The sequence below is a fragment of the Sitophilus oryzae genome, unplaced genomic scaffold (assembly GCF_002938485.1).
Source record: "Sitophilus oryzae breed Bouriz unplaced genomic scaffold, Soryzae_2.0 scaffold_1245_pilon_pilon, whole genome shotgun sequence".
Lineage (NCBI taxonomy): Eukaryota > Metazoa > Arthropoda > Insecta > Coleoptera > Curculionidae > Sitophilus > Sitophilus oryzae.
In genome coordinates, this window is record NW_022145888.1 from 255292 (window position 1) to 269387 (window position 14096).

The window sequence follows — 14096 nt, forward strand, 5'->3', positions numbered from 1 at the left end:
TGCATTCTTTGGTGAAATTGTTGTACCGAGAAGCTCAAATGATATATGAGAGAGTTTCCTCTTGGTAGTTAATAAAACCGCTTCAGTTTTGTTAGCTAGTAGTAGCTGCTAGTTTTAAACCTTTGCGCTCGATCCAGTTGGCCACTCTTTGTAGCCCTGCATTAGCAACACTCATGAGTGTCTTTTCGTTTTTGGCCGTTACCACCATCGCTACGTCATCGGCAAAGCCGATTAGTGTTACTCCTTCGGGCATTGCCGTTTCCAGTAGGTCGTTGTACTGGATATTCCATAGTGTTGGGCCAAGTACTGACCCCTGTGGCACTCCACTGGTTACGTTAATCTGCATTTTAGCAGTATCGTCTTCAATTAAAATTGTCCTTTCAGAGAGATAAGATGCCACCATGTTAGTCAGAGACGAACTTATACCCCATTTTTGCATTTCGTTCAGAATGATCTGCCACGAAGCACTGTTGAACGCATTTTGCACATCTAGAGTAATTACTGCGCATAATTTTCTATTATTTGGTGCATAATCTGCTGCTTGTCTGGCAATAAGAAGTACATGTTCGATCGCATGTATTGTTTGTCTACCTTTTCGAAAACCATATTGGCGCGCTGAAAGAGTTCCTATTCGGTCGAGTTCTTCATTTAGTCTAATAAGGATAAGGTGTTCATATAGTTTTCCTTCTATATCTAAAAGACATATCGGTCGGTATGCCGCTGATCCGTCTTCTGAGTTAGAGTTTTTAGGAATCAGTACCAGTGCGGCTTTCTTCCACTCGGGAGGAAAGAGCAAGTCTCTTGCTAGGCGATTATAAACCTTCAAAATATACTCTGGTTTTTTGTCTATTAATTGCTTAAGTATTTCGACAGGCACGTTTCCAGGTCCAGGGGCTTTTCCGTTTTTAATTTATCACAGGCTTGTTTCAATTCATTTACACTAAAATCTACAAAACTATCTCTAATATTACAGTTAAATATCACGTTTGGATGAACAGGGAATAGCTTTTTAGCTTCCTCTGCCATTGCTTCAACGCTCAGCTTTGATTTAGAAGGAAACCCATTTATGCACTTCATAGCAATTTTGTACCCGTTTCCAAAAATATCACAGTTTATTGTGTCACATAATGCTTTCCACTTCTGTCTTTTCGCCTCTTTTATGGAGTCTCTGAGTATCTTCTTAGTTTCCAGATATTCCTCCCACAGCCTATTACGTATAATCAGATCGGCAGAGCACTGCCTAGTATAAGCGCGTCTTCTCTTAATACAGGTAGTGCGGAGATTGGCGATTTCTTCGCTCCACCAGTAAGCAGGAGGACCTCTCTTACAGGGTTTTTTTCTTTGGCATCGATTTGTCACAAGTTTTATTTAAGTTAAAAGAGAAACCTTTTAACGTGGTGGCATTGGCACTCAGATCTATATCATTCATGGCTTCTTGTAATTTATTTTGGTCTATTTTCCTATGCTGCCATTTTTTATAAATGTCATTACGATTTTTTATGGTTTGAGTGCTCTCAATTTCAAACAATACGTAATTATGATCGCTGAGAGTTTCCCTTTCACTGACTTCCCAGTTTTTAATATTGACGTTTTCTGTAGAAATTGTCAGATCCAAGATTGAGTGATATGACTGCCGCTGAAAAGTAGGATTTTCGCCTTTGTTTGCGATAATCAGGCCGTTAGCTGCTATCCATTCACTTATACATGACCTCTCTTGTCTGTAAAGGACATACCCCACTGGGGCGACTTTGCATTGAAGTCAGCTCCAATTATTACAGGCTGGGTGCTTGCCTGAAAGACATTCTCGATTTCAAATAGCGATTGCTCTAGGTTAGCTATACTTGTGTTTCCCGTCAGATAACAGCTAATTACTACCATCATGTTGGTAACAATGTATGAGAATCCGTTGCCTTGCCCTGTCTTTTTTATTGTTAACTTTTTATCGAGTACTTTTATTGCTGTGTCTAACTTATTCTAAGATGTTGCGCACACATATTTATATAGACTTTTTTGTAAATTTCTGTGGCGTAAATGCGTACTTGAAGTATTGACATTTCCCTATAAATCACCCGGTATATACCTAGGATACTAAAATCGTAAAGAAAAATTAATTTTTCATATAAAGGATGCGGAAAATAATATCTTGTTACTTTATAACAACTGAAACATAAAACAAAAAATTAAAAATATTTATTTTTGTAACATTTAGATATTATATGGTCTATATTTTAATTTGTGGAATAAATTTTTCTTATTTTTAGTAAATTTAAAAAAAAGAACATATCTTATCCAAGAATATTCCTTTTCAAGACGAATTTAAGAATGATACAAAATGAGGCTATATAGGGGACAACAGAGAAGCAAAGAGTTACAAAACAATATTACTGCAAGATACTTTCCCCCATCAAAGTCTTAGACGACAATGGTCAGGATTAGATGTAAGAGGCTTAAACTTAAAAAAATAAAAAGTCGTCTTACACAATGGAACGATTTAGTTCCTGAACGGTAGTTGGTATTATTTCAGGTTATTTGTTGCAAGGTTATTTTGAAGATATTGTATTGTGTTTTTAAAATAAAACCCATTTAAAAATTGTCGTTTAACTTTTTGAAATCGTTTTGTCGTACTTCAAATTATTTGTTTTATGTTACATACAGGGTGTATTAAAATAGTGCACCAAATTTCACTGAGTACTATGTATGCAGAAACTTCTATGTATAGGGGAAAGCCTCCTAAGTTGGACCGCATCCTAAATTGAACCACCACTTTTATTTTTATATTAACGGACTAAAGCGGCCTCTGTTGACCGATATTTGTAGCTTACATCTTATTTAGCACCAGTAAGGAGGCGCCCGTTAGTAGTTTTCTTATTAACCACAGAGTCGTATGTTTCATGTTTTTGCTCCGGTACTGGTAAGTTTATATTCCATTTTTAATGGACATACAGTTTAAGCAGGCTATTAGCTATTGTTTAGACATATAATTTAACAGATAGTTGTAATAACACCTTTTTGAAGTTATAAATATTATTCAAGGTTATAGTTTCCTAAATTGAACTGTTTGAAGGTTCTTATATCGGACCGGTCCAAATTAAACAACTGTGTTTTATTTCAAGTTAATATGACAGAATGTGCAAAATATGGGAAATGGAGTGAACAAAATATGAATGAAGCGTTAATCGCATTTCAGAATGGTGCTGCTGGGTTAAATGAAATAGCTAGGAGATATAAGGTACCAAAGGCAACGCTGAAACGAAGAATTGATGATACGAATAAGAATGTTCATGGAAGCGAAAAAAAATTTGGTCGTGCTGCAGATCTTCCACCAGAATTAGAGGAGGAGATAGTTACACATGTTCTGGAGCTTGAACGGAGGCTGTTTGGAATAACCCGTAGTGATTTAAGAAAGCTGGCTTACGACGTCGCTGAAGCAAATGGGATTCGACATAGATTGAAGAATGGACAAGCCGGTAATAAGTGGTATTATTGCTTTATGTCGCGACACAAAAAGTTATCGCTTCGTCAGCCAGAACGTACTTCATCGGCCAGGGCTCTAGGATTTACCAAGGAAAAAGTTAAACTTTTTTTTTGATTGTCTTACTGCTCTTTTTGATAAGCATAACTTTGGTCCATCGGAGATATATAATGTCGACAAGACTGGTCTTTCTACAGTCCAGAGACCACAGAAAATTATTGGACGAAAGGGCAAGCATCAAATAGGATCTTTAACAAGTAGCGAACGAGGCGTAAATACCACGTGCGTTTGCTGTTTTAATGCTGCCGGAATGTTATAATTCCACCGATGTTAATTCCACCGATGTTAATTTTCAAACGCATCAGATTCAAAGATGAACTCAAAGAAGGCGCACCTCCAGGAACAACATTTGCTTGTTCGGAATCGGGATGGATAACCAGCGAATTATTTGTAAAATGGCTAAAGCATTTTATTAATTTCGTAAAACCGTCAAAAAATAAAAACGTGCTTTTAATTATGGACGGTCACACAACACACACCAAAAATCTGGAAGCCATAACTCTAGCTAGAGAGAATGGAATAATTATGATGTCATTACCAGCTCACACCACAGATGGGATGCAACCGTGTGATATTTCATTTTTTAAGCCCCTTAGCTCATATTACAACCAAGCAGCTGATAAGTGGCTTCGTGCCAATCACAGCCAATATATTACACAATTTCAAGTATCAAGACTACTTGGAGAAGCGTATGCTATAGCAGCATCGGTTGGAAACGCCGTTAGCGGCTTTGCAAAATGGCCTTTAGATCCCAATGTTTTTGACGATAGTGAGTTTGTTAGTCTTCCCAGTGATAACATGGATTGCATAAATACCCTAAAGGACCAAATAGAACCTAAAACACAAGCAGTTGCACAAGAAGTTTCTACTAGCGTCAATAGCCGCTTGGAAAGCCCATCTACCTCTACCTTGGAAGAATCAGTGGAGGCAGAATGTTCCACATCATCCCTACAAAAATTTAAATCTGTGTCCGAAATATCTCCTATGCCAGTTTTGCGCCGAAAGACACGCACAGTCACTTCTAATGGTACTGCATTACTAACCAGCACTCCATACAAGGAGAACCTTGAAGAACAACGTAAAAAGGTGGTTCGTTCTAAAACTATTCGAAGTGTATTTTCCTCCGCAAAGGGAACCACGAAAGGAAAATCATCTGCGTCAGCGCAAAAGACTCGTAAAAGGCACCGACCTTTGCTTCGGCCGCAGGAATCGTCAAGTGAATCTGACAACGAAGATAGTCTTTGCATTGTTTGTATATATCCATTTTCACAGTCCATTCCAGGGGAAGAATGGATTCGATGCACCTCATGTAAAAAATGGGCTCACTTGAAATGCACTAATGGCCGAAACAGTATTTTTTATTGGTGCATAAATTGTGAATCTGATCGCTCTGACAGTGACTAACTGATTCGTTCCATGTTATGTGTGTTATACTAATTTTTTTTTGAGATATGTTATTAAGTTTGTTGTCTACTTATATCTTTAATCACGTTAAATTTATCAAATTTAACGTTAGCGCACATTAAGATGTATTTAAAAAAATTGGCGCCGGGAGGCACGTATAGCCGCACATACTAAAATATGTTAATAAAAAGTTAGTAGGCCAACTTTAGTTGCCAATTTTAGTTTCAAAGTAAAGGAATTTTTCCAATTTTGGTCCGCGGTTATTTCCCCTATCCGCCACCTGGGGTCGCGTCCGATGGGAGTTTGGAGTTCTCCACACGGATTTTCTCAAAAACGGACTACGGAAACACGGAATATCTCAAAAACTGCTACTTTGACGGATTTTGATGTTATTACAAATTTTGTTGCAAATATTGTTCCTAATCTTAAATTGAAAACCGGGTCTCACTAGCTACTGTAATTTTGGAGTTACGATTTTTTTAAATTTCTAACATCCTCCCATACCCCATTACCAACCCCCCACCCCCACCAAAATCTAATGGCCAGATTCTCGGGTGCCACAGTATTTTTGTGCCAAATTTGGTTAAAATCGGTTTCGCGGTTTTTGAGTTATCGTGTTACAGACAGACGGACAGACAGACAGACAGACACCATGAAAATATTTTGTATTTAGGTCATTTACGACCCAAATAACTAATTTTGAGTGAAATTAAAAAAACTTTTTTTTGCCGATCTTAATAGCATTTTGATTAGAATTTTGTTCCCTGATCCCCTTTTTAGAAACATTTTTGTAGAAATATTTTTACGTGAAAATAGAGCAACTTAAAATAATAATTGACGTGTTCAAGCATTCTGTTTAATTTCTGTATTTGATATAAAGAATTTGTTCCACTTTGAAGACACACTGTATACCAAAATTGCAATATTATGTTAAAGAAATATATCGTTCCAAATTTTTATGCACAGCGAAGTGGGGTCGTTATTTTATATTAAAATAACAGAAAAAAATTATTCAAACGTCGCAAAAATTAATATTTTTTTGCGATTATATGGAACTTTTGAAATTGTTTAAAAACTTACTTCTTTACTCCTAATAAACCAATATACTATTTTCCAACAACACTAATTTTATAGTAACAGACCCGCCACGAAATAACATTTAATAATATACTCTCGTGTAAATTTAAATCAAATTTATAGAGCTTATCATGATTATGGTGCTTAAAATTATTAGTACAAGCCGGTATAAACAGGAGTTCATTAAATATCAATATATTATCGTCTGCCTTAGCCCGCCTTCGACCTTTCATCCCTCCATTTTAAAGTCCTAAGACGTTATCGAAAGAGCTAGGCCTCTCTTCGTCCCGGCGCCGATTCCCTAATCTTTAATGCGAGATGCCCGGCTCTTTCCATTGTGAAGGACGGGCACAATATGTCTGGAAAGACTTAATTCCGAACGCGGGACAGATTTGGATTTTGCGAGACGTCGTCGTTGGTTTGTTCCAGGTAGGCGGAGAGGTAAGTCGCTCGGATTACCTCGAAAGCCTAGATTGTTAAAGATTGGGGTTGAAAGGGTTTTGCTAAGTAATTCAGTATATTTATTGAAAATAAAAGTCGTAAATTAGTCTAGGTTCTTCAAGAAGAATAAAAAAAAATAATTTAAACACAGTAAAAAGGGATTTTATTCGATTAGTATCAAGTATACTTGAAAATATTTCTTCTTTTTATGTAAATAAATATAAAAATCTACTGGTTTACATATACAAAACAACAGCAAGATTAAGTATAAAGTGTATATTTTATTGGAGGGTTGGATTAACTCTCCTCCTAAACATTCTACATTCTATGGGAGGGGAGAGTTTAATCACCATGACCTTATAGATCTATTGTGTTCCCTTCCTTGAGTTACAACTCATCATATAACCTCAGGGCTTCGACAAAAGCCAGTATCTGAGACGATTTTGCAGAGGTTAGTTCTCAATCTCCAAATATCAGTGGTGCCAAAGAGAAAGGGAAATACACAATAAATCTGTAAGGTTGCGGTTACTACCCCTCCTCCTTCACATTCTAAAAATTACTAATAACCGTTTTTGGTGAAATTGTCTCCTCTTAATCCGAGCGGTTAAGTCAAGACCCCCCACATCCTATGCCTATGTGACATCACCTCAGACAATTGAGGTATTGTGCCTGGTATGACGGACATGTTAGTTCCATCCGGCATCGTTATATGTCTTGATGCAATTTTCTGGCTACGGCACTACAGCCAGGGTCAAGATTAGTGTTGGGAAAAATCGGATGATCATCCGAGGAATCCTCGGGCATAAAATTTTCTCTGTATAATATCTCGATCGAATCGTGAATACTCGCCGCTGCACAGTGCTTCGTCCCATGGACAAAAATCGAAAATAAAGTTAAAATTTACTAATATCTGAATATGTAATTTTATACTTATAGCAATGTTCAACCATCCTGTATATTATTTTTCATAAACAGCAAATATTTTCACTAAAAATAAATTTTGCGATCAATATCTTATATCAGTGAAAAGAATAGCATTCATAATAATTTTGTGTATGGAGTTAAACGGTACGTACTGAATTGAAAGCCACTATGGATATTGTTAAACAAGGTAAGTACTTTAAATTTATTTCTAAACAAGTTCGTTATTGTTTAGTTTTTATTTATTTTTAAGATGTTTCTTAAATGTGTATAAAAATTTTACGTTTTCAAACTTCAAAAAGGCATTAAAAAAAACATATCAAAACATATCGTATTTATTGAATATTTTTGTTGCCATATTCATACACTTTTAAATTTTGTATAGTTCACCTGCGTCTGCTTGCGACGAACTTTATTTTATAATACTTTTCAGATGGAGTAAAATTGATAAGCAATGCCGATCTGGTTAATACTTGGCTTGATCACAAGGACAAGAACTCAAAATTATTTGTATTTCAAAGAATGTGTTCTTTATTAGATATTGGTGAACCTTCCAGTCCAATGAGATAACCACTTGTGCCTGAGCCCACTATGTTGGCGCGAAACGTGGCATAAAACATGTTTCCATCTTTCAATTTATTATAAAACCTCATACCCAAGAAAACGAAAAAATAATATATGGATATGGTCTATTAAAGAGGTAACTATTAACATCCGAACCCCTCATACCAACAAAAAGAACAGTAACAACGCGAAAAAGTAATATGTTAGAAAATGATGTACAGAAATATCTTATATATGAGGATATTTCATCTACCTGTGATTTGGATACTATAAATTTGGAAGATTCTGTCAGCAATGATTCTTCTGAATCAGAGTAGTTACGATCTATGCATTTTGTTGTCCTAAAGTAAATTTATAGTATCTTAAGTTTTTTTTTAATTAAATATAGCATTAATGTTTCTTTTCCTACAATTAAGGTTTATATTGTAGGAATCATGTCCTAATATTATTCTAATTCTTTTTTATTACAGGTATTTATTTAATACTTACACCGTTTTCATACTATAAATTATTATTTCCTTAGATGGAACACAGCTCCAACATTTTTATTATTTATAAGAATTTTTTTTTAAACGTGGGACTAAGAACATCATCATTTAGTACAATGAGGGTACTCATCATTTGTGTCAAATAAACCTAGTTTGAATAAATTGCCTACAATAAAAGAAAAGTTTTGCATTTTTGTCCTCTAGAGCCATATGTTCGAAGCACTGTGCGCTGGGTGTGAGTGATTTTGCTTGCTGTTTGTAACACACTGTTGTCATGTACTTAAATGACTTAAATAATATTGTAATAAAAATAAATACTAATTATTTTAAACACTTTTTTAATAAATTTTGATATGTTCGTGTATAATTTCATGTGGGAAATAAAATTTTCATAAATTTTGCTTTAAATTGTGCTGATTTTGTTTCTTTAACTCCGACTTAGAGGATAATCTGGCAACTTTCAGCACACTTTCAGGCCAAATGAAACCAGTAATTCTAGGAAATGCGTACGGCTTTTTAAAAAGGGCTCGTTATTTATTGTTTATTTGTCAGCGGTCGGTCATTGAGATAAAAAATATATTTTGTTTTACTTTTTAATAGCGTACTTTCACCGAAAATAAACTGTAGTACCTAATAAATTGTAGTAGTATTGTGTTATTGTGCATATTTTAAGTTTTTGTGCGACATAATATCCAGCTTTAAAATTGAATTTACCAACTGTATTGTTTGGGCACAGCTTAACTAATAATCGAAAAAAAATTGTTAATGATGATTGTTTCGGATTTTCAACCTCTTTCTCTTGTGAACCCTCATAATAGTAAAATATTAGCTAATAAAATTTTACTTAAAGCCGAGCTTAAGGTTTACAACGAGTCAGCTGTTGCTTTAAAAACTCTTTGAAAAAAAATGAAATAAAATATACAGCAATATTGTTATTGTTCTTGTTGGCAAATTCCGCAAATCATTCACTTTATATCTACGTTCCATCACACTAAATTTCGATTATACTTTCATTAGAATATAGTCTCCCAACGTACAACTACAAGCAAAGGTTTTTTTACAAGAAAACACGTAAATTGGAAATTAAAAATGCAAATAAAGCAAAATCTCCAAAACCTTAACCCAAATAAACAACTGTGGTTTTGTCAAATGGAATTTTGAAAGAAAAAAACAACATTTTATTATTATATCAATGGTTAAAAAACTATAAATCTTAAAATATAAAGTATGGAGAAAAACTCTTTATAATTTAGGTAAATATTATAATTAATATATCTAAATATCTAAACAAAACAAAACAAAAATAAGTAATGTATTTCTGTTCAAAAATGCAAGTTACTACTCTGAAGACCGACTATAATTGCGAGCAATATGCGAGTAAGTGATTAAACGGTTATCCTATGTCCTCTATATTAATGTTTCAGCATAAATCGTAAATCGCCTATATCGTCGCGAGCAGCGAGGACGATACGCCACACCTGATGTTAGTTGCCTGCCGAGTAATCCTAGAGGATCGACAAAAATACTCGAGACATACCGAGGATATGATTACTCGGATGACCGAGTATTTTTCACTCGAGTGATCCCATCAATAGTCAAGATAGTAATGTTCCTTAGACCCGGCCAAAGTGCCAGAGGAAATTAAGGTCTTGCATCTCTTAGGGTAAGCGATGATTAGGTTACCTAATGATTAAGTAACAAACTACTACCTAAATAAATAACTTAAATCAGTTGAACAACGGATTATGATGCATTACATGCTCATGGGCGTTTTTTGTATCTTTATTTCAATTTTATCCCGATATTATACGATGCAAACATTTAAATTTGTACTTCAAAATGTAACATTATATAGAAAGTAAATTTATCTAGAAATTAAAAAACAATACGAAACTGTTTTTTCATGTTAAAAAACATGTTAAAAGCACGAACGACAAAACTTGCTAAATCATAAATTCGTAGGTCTATTTTTAGATAAAGGCATATTCGTAAAACAAAACAGAATTTATCCCCGACTAATATTTTAGTCTGCTTAACATGCCCTATATATTCTCTTAACGTTTTGCCAAGGTGCATATACAAAGTATTTAATTTCTCCGAGATAATGTTATACGCTTAAAGTTACCCCCGTTAAAGTTTAAAAATCGTTCTCCCATCCACGGTTTTAGAACTCTCCGAGTATTAAGGAGACTTCTCTCCCTTGCCAAAGGTAAAATATTCACCTCTTTCATATACTTAGTCTCGTCTCGTTGGAGTTCGAGATGTGCCCAACAAAGCGTAGCTCCGATCTCATTATTTTCCGGAAAGTTCAACTCAGTCAAACTAGTTCTTTACGAAACGAGCAATCTTTACGACGAACGTACGTATACTGTCATTTAGACGTTGATGTTTGACAAGTGTGGAGTGGCACTAAAAGTACATGGAACCACTAGTAGAAAATTCATAACTATTAAAGTAAATCTGTATTCCTACCACGTGCAACTAAGTCTAACTGTTGTCTAGTATCTTGTTAAACTCTCTGTACAAAGCGTTTATGTGGCTCAGATTTGGGGGTGGGATGTGACTCAGTACTGGAAGCCATTCTGTGGGTGTGGATTTAATAACACCAGCAATCATTCTCATTGTATTACATAGCTGACGAGCGCAGAGTAGAAGATGAAGCACTTCAAGATGTCCCGCACAATTTTTGTATTATATTGTTTCTTGTTTTCAACTTCTCTGCTGCTTTTGATAAGTGCTCTTTGAGTGATAACACCTTTTGGGTTTTTATTATGTTTGAGAGTAGTGTTTTCAAACTGGTCATTCAGTTCCCTATTTGCGATATTGTTATTCAGGTGAAAGCAGAATACTTCTGTTTTGCTAGCGTTTGGTTGGAGTCTCCACTTCCTGAAATATTTCCCTAACTTCTCAAGATCAGCCATTAAAATTTCCTCTTGTTCTTCGAATGAGACGCATCTTATAGTAAGTCCCCAATCGTCGGCATATCTGAGATGTACAAGCTGAACAAAAGCGGCGCGAGCACCGCTCCTTGAGGTAGACCGTTCTTAAGTTTATTTGGAGAGCTTGTGTCAGATTCCATTACGACTTGAAATATTCTGCCGTTCAGCATGTTGTTAAGCAGTCAACATGTCAGTCAACAAGTTTCAGCATGTTGTTAAGCTTGGGGTGCAAGGGGTATTGAAGCGATACATATAGCCTAGCTTACCCAAAAGTCAACCTCACCTTCACGTGGTGCACCCTGTTTACACAAACGAGGCTCTGACGTCCGAGTATAGGCGGTATAACCTTATACAACCCTCAGACCTACCATCTTCTGGGGAAAAGGAGTAATAAAATACACCGACAGGTCGATGAATTTGTCCTAATTTAAGCTCACATTTCAAACCAGCGAAGAAGAAAGTGCGCATTAATATGTCACAATGAAATATCTCAATAAAATCCTGTATGGTAACAATTACTTAATAATCCTTAATAATAATCCTGTGGTAACAATTACTTAATAAGGTAAAATCAAAAAGCCTCAAACTTTCTGTATGATTATTTTTAATTTTTACCTATGTTATGTTTATTTATGTTAAGTTCTTTAAAATAAAATAAAACAAAAAACAATATTACGTAAAAATTAAAAATAATCATACAGTAACTAATCGTAACATTTTCCAACATCTCAATGTAGTATCTGCAATGGTCTGCAAACATTAAAATATACAAAAAGCAATTAAAAAGCATCTCTTTATTCATAAATAATATCTGACTGGGTTATTTTGCCACTTAAACAGAAATCTGAAAAATAAAAATTTAATTTTTGTAAAATGCCACTGTTCATGCAATCGGAAGGGAAAAAAATAAGGAAAAAAACTATTAAAACGTTTCATATACAGGGTATTCCTGAATGACATGCTAATATTTAATGGGATGATTCCTGTCCCAAATATTTTAACTTTTGAGATACAGGCTATTTTTTGGAAAAAATTGAAAATTTGGAATGTTTTGGAAATTTTGAGTTAAAAGTTTACGTTGGTTAGACAAATTTGTTTACAAGTTAAAAGAAGAAACAATATAACCAGTCTTTTTCCCAAAAATTATGTTATTACTTTACTAATGAACTAGAGCACTGGACAGTTTTCCTAAAGAGTGTCAAATAATCTGTAAAATTACAAAGTGCAAATAGTATAATAACAAATTATGTTCGTAACTGCAAACTGGATTTATAGATAAAATCACGGAAGTGTTAGCCATTTCGAGATTCTTTATCATATGTGGTAAAACTTGTACTTAATTTAAAAATAAACAAGTTACTGTCAACCTCGAGTATATCTGTATTAATTAAAGGGGAATTTTAAATATCGGTTAAAATCCTCTTTTTCTTCTTTACGTGCCGTCTCTTTCGTGGAGGTTGGCGATCGCATAGGCAAAATCTTCGCGATTCTTGGCTTTCCTTATGAGTTCTTTAAAAGTTAGGTGAGTCCAATTTCTGATGTTTCTCAACCCAGATTCCTGCCGAGACCGCTTTTTCCTTCAATTTTACCCTTAACTATTAATGGTAAGACCTGATATTTTTCATTTCTCAATATATGCCAGTATGATGTTTTCCTAATTATTTTTATTATATTGGGCAATTCTCTTTATATGCCTACTCTGTCCATGGAATTCTAAGCATTCTTCGATATATCCATGTTTCAAACGATTCAAGGTGGTTCATCTCTTGAACTTTCAGTATCTATGTTTCTGGTCCGTATAATAGGATTGACGAAACATAACACCGGACGAGCCTAGTTCTCAACTCACGTTCTTCATTTTAAAAAATGCATTTCTCGCTTGTTCTATTCTGGTTTTTATTTTCACGTCGTTGTTCAAGGTGTTAATTATCCAGGACCCCAAATATTTAAACTTGTATACCTGCTCTAAGGTATTGCCCTCTATTTTAATAGGAATTGGTACATTTTGGTTCTTTCCAAATACCATGACTTTAGTTTTAGAGGAATTGACTTTATCACGTATTTCTTACATGAGCCTTCAAGTCGCTCAATTAAACTCTGGAGTCCAGTATCAGAATCAGCAATAAGAACTGTGTCATCGGCAAATCTATTGTTAATGACTTCGCCGTTGACTTTAAAGCTACACGCACACTGGTGCGATCACGGCCGCGATCACGATCACGATCAGGATAGCGATAACATGAGCGATCATTCTAGCACACACCAACGCGTTCACGTTCACCGTTGTACCTATATGTACTTTGCAAAGATACAAATTAAAAATGTGAATTATGTATATCGAAAAAAAATATTATTAAATATTGACCTACAATATTTAAACTTAAACAAAAATGTATACATATTATGTACTATCCAATCCAATTGCAACTCCAATTTTGTCTCAAACTTTTTATTTTTAATTCTATTATTTTTGTAACTTGGATCGGATAAATCATATAGAATTTTGTGCATTTTTACAGCCTTAATTAGCTGCTCTGTTCACTCCATTTCTAAATTGCAACAATAAAAAACACACAAAATAACGGAAAATTCATATCAGTTGGGTCGCGATCACGCGATCAAATTGTCGACTTTGTTGAAACTGATCGCCACCGCAGAATAGAACGCCGCACAGTGGGGTTTTTGACACAGACAGTTAATCAAAAATTTTTTATGTAGACCTTATATAAA

At 34.8% G+C, this 14096-nt stretch overlaps 1 protein-coding gene across 1 annotated transcript; it reads left to right on the plus strand.

The window, feature by feature from the left end:
• The first annotated feature begins 3988 nt into the window (after positions 1 to 3988).
• On the plus strand, positions 3989 to 4936 carry LOC115874224. The gene has a single exon (XM_030889318.1). The coding sequence runs from the start codon at positions 3989 to 3991 to the stop codon at positions 4934 to 4936; it is 948 nt and encodes a 315-aa protein (XP_030745178.1).
• Positions 4937 to 14096: the final 9160 nt, after the last annotated feature.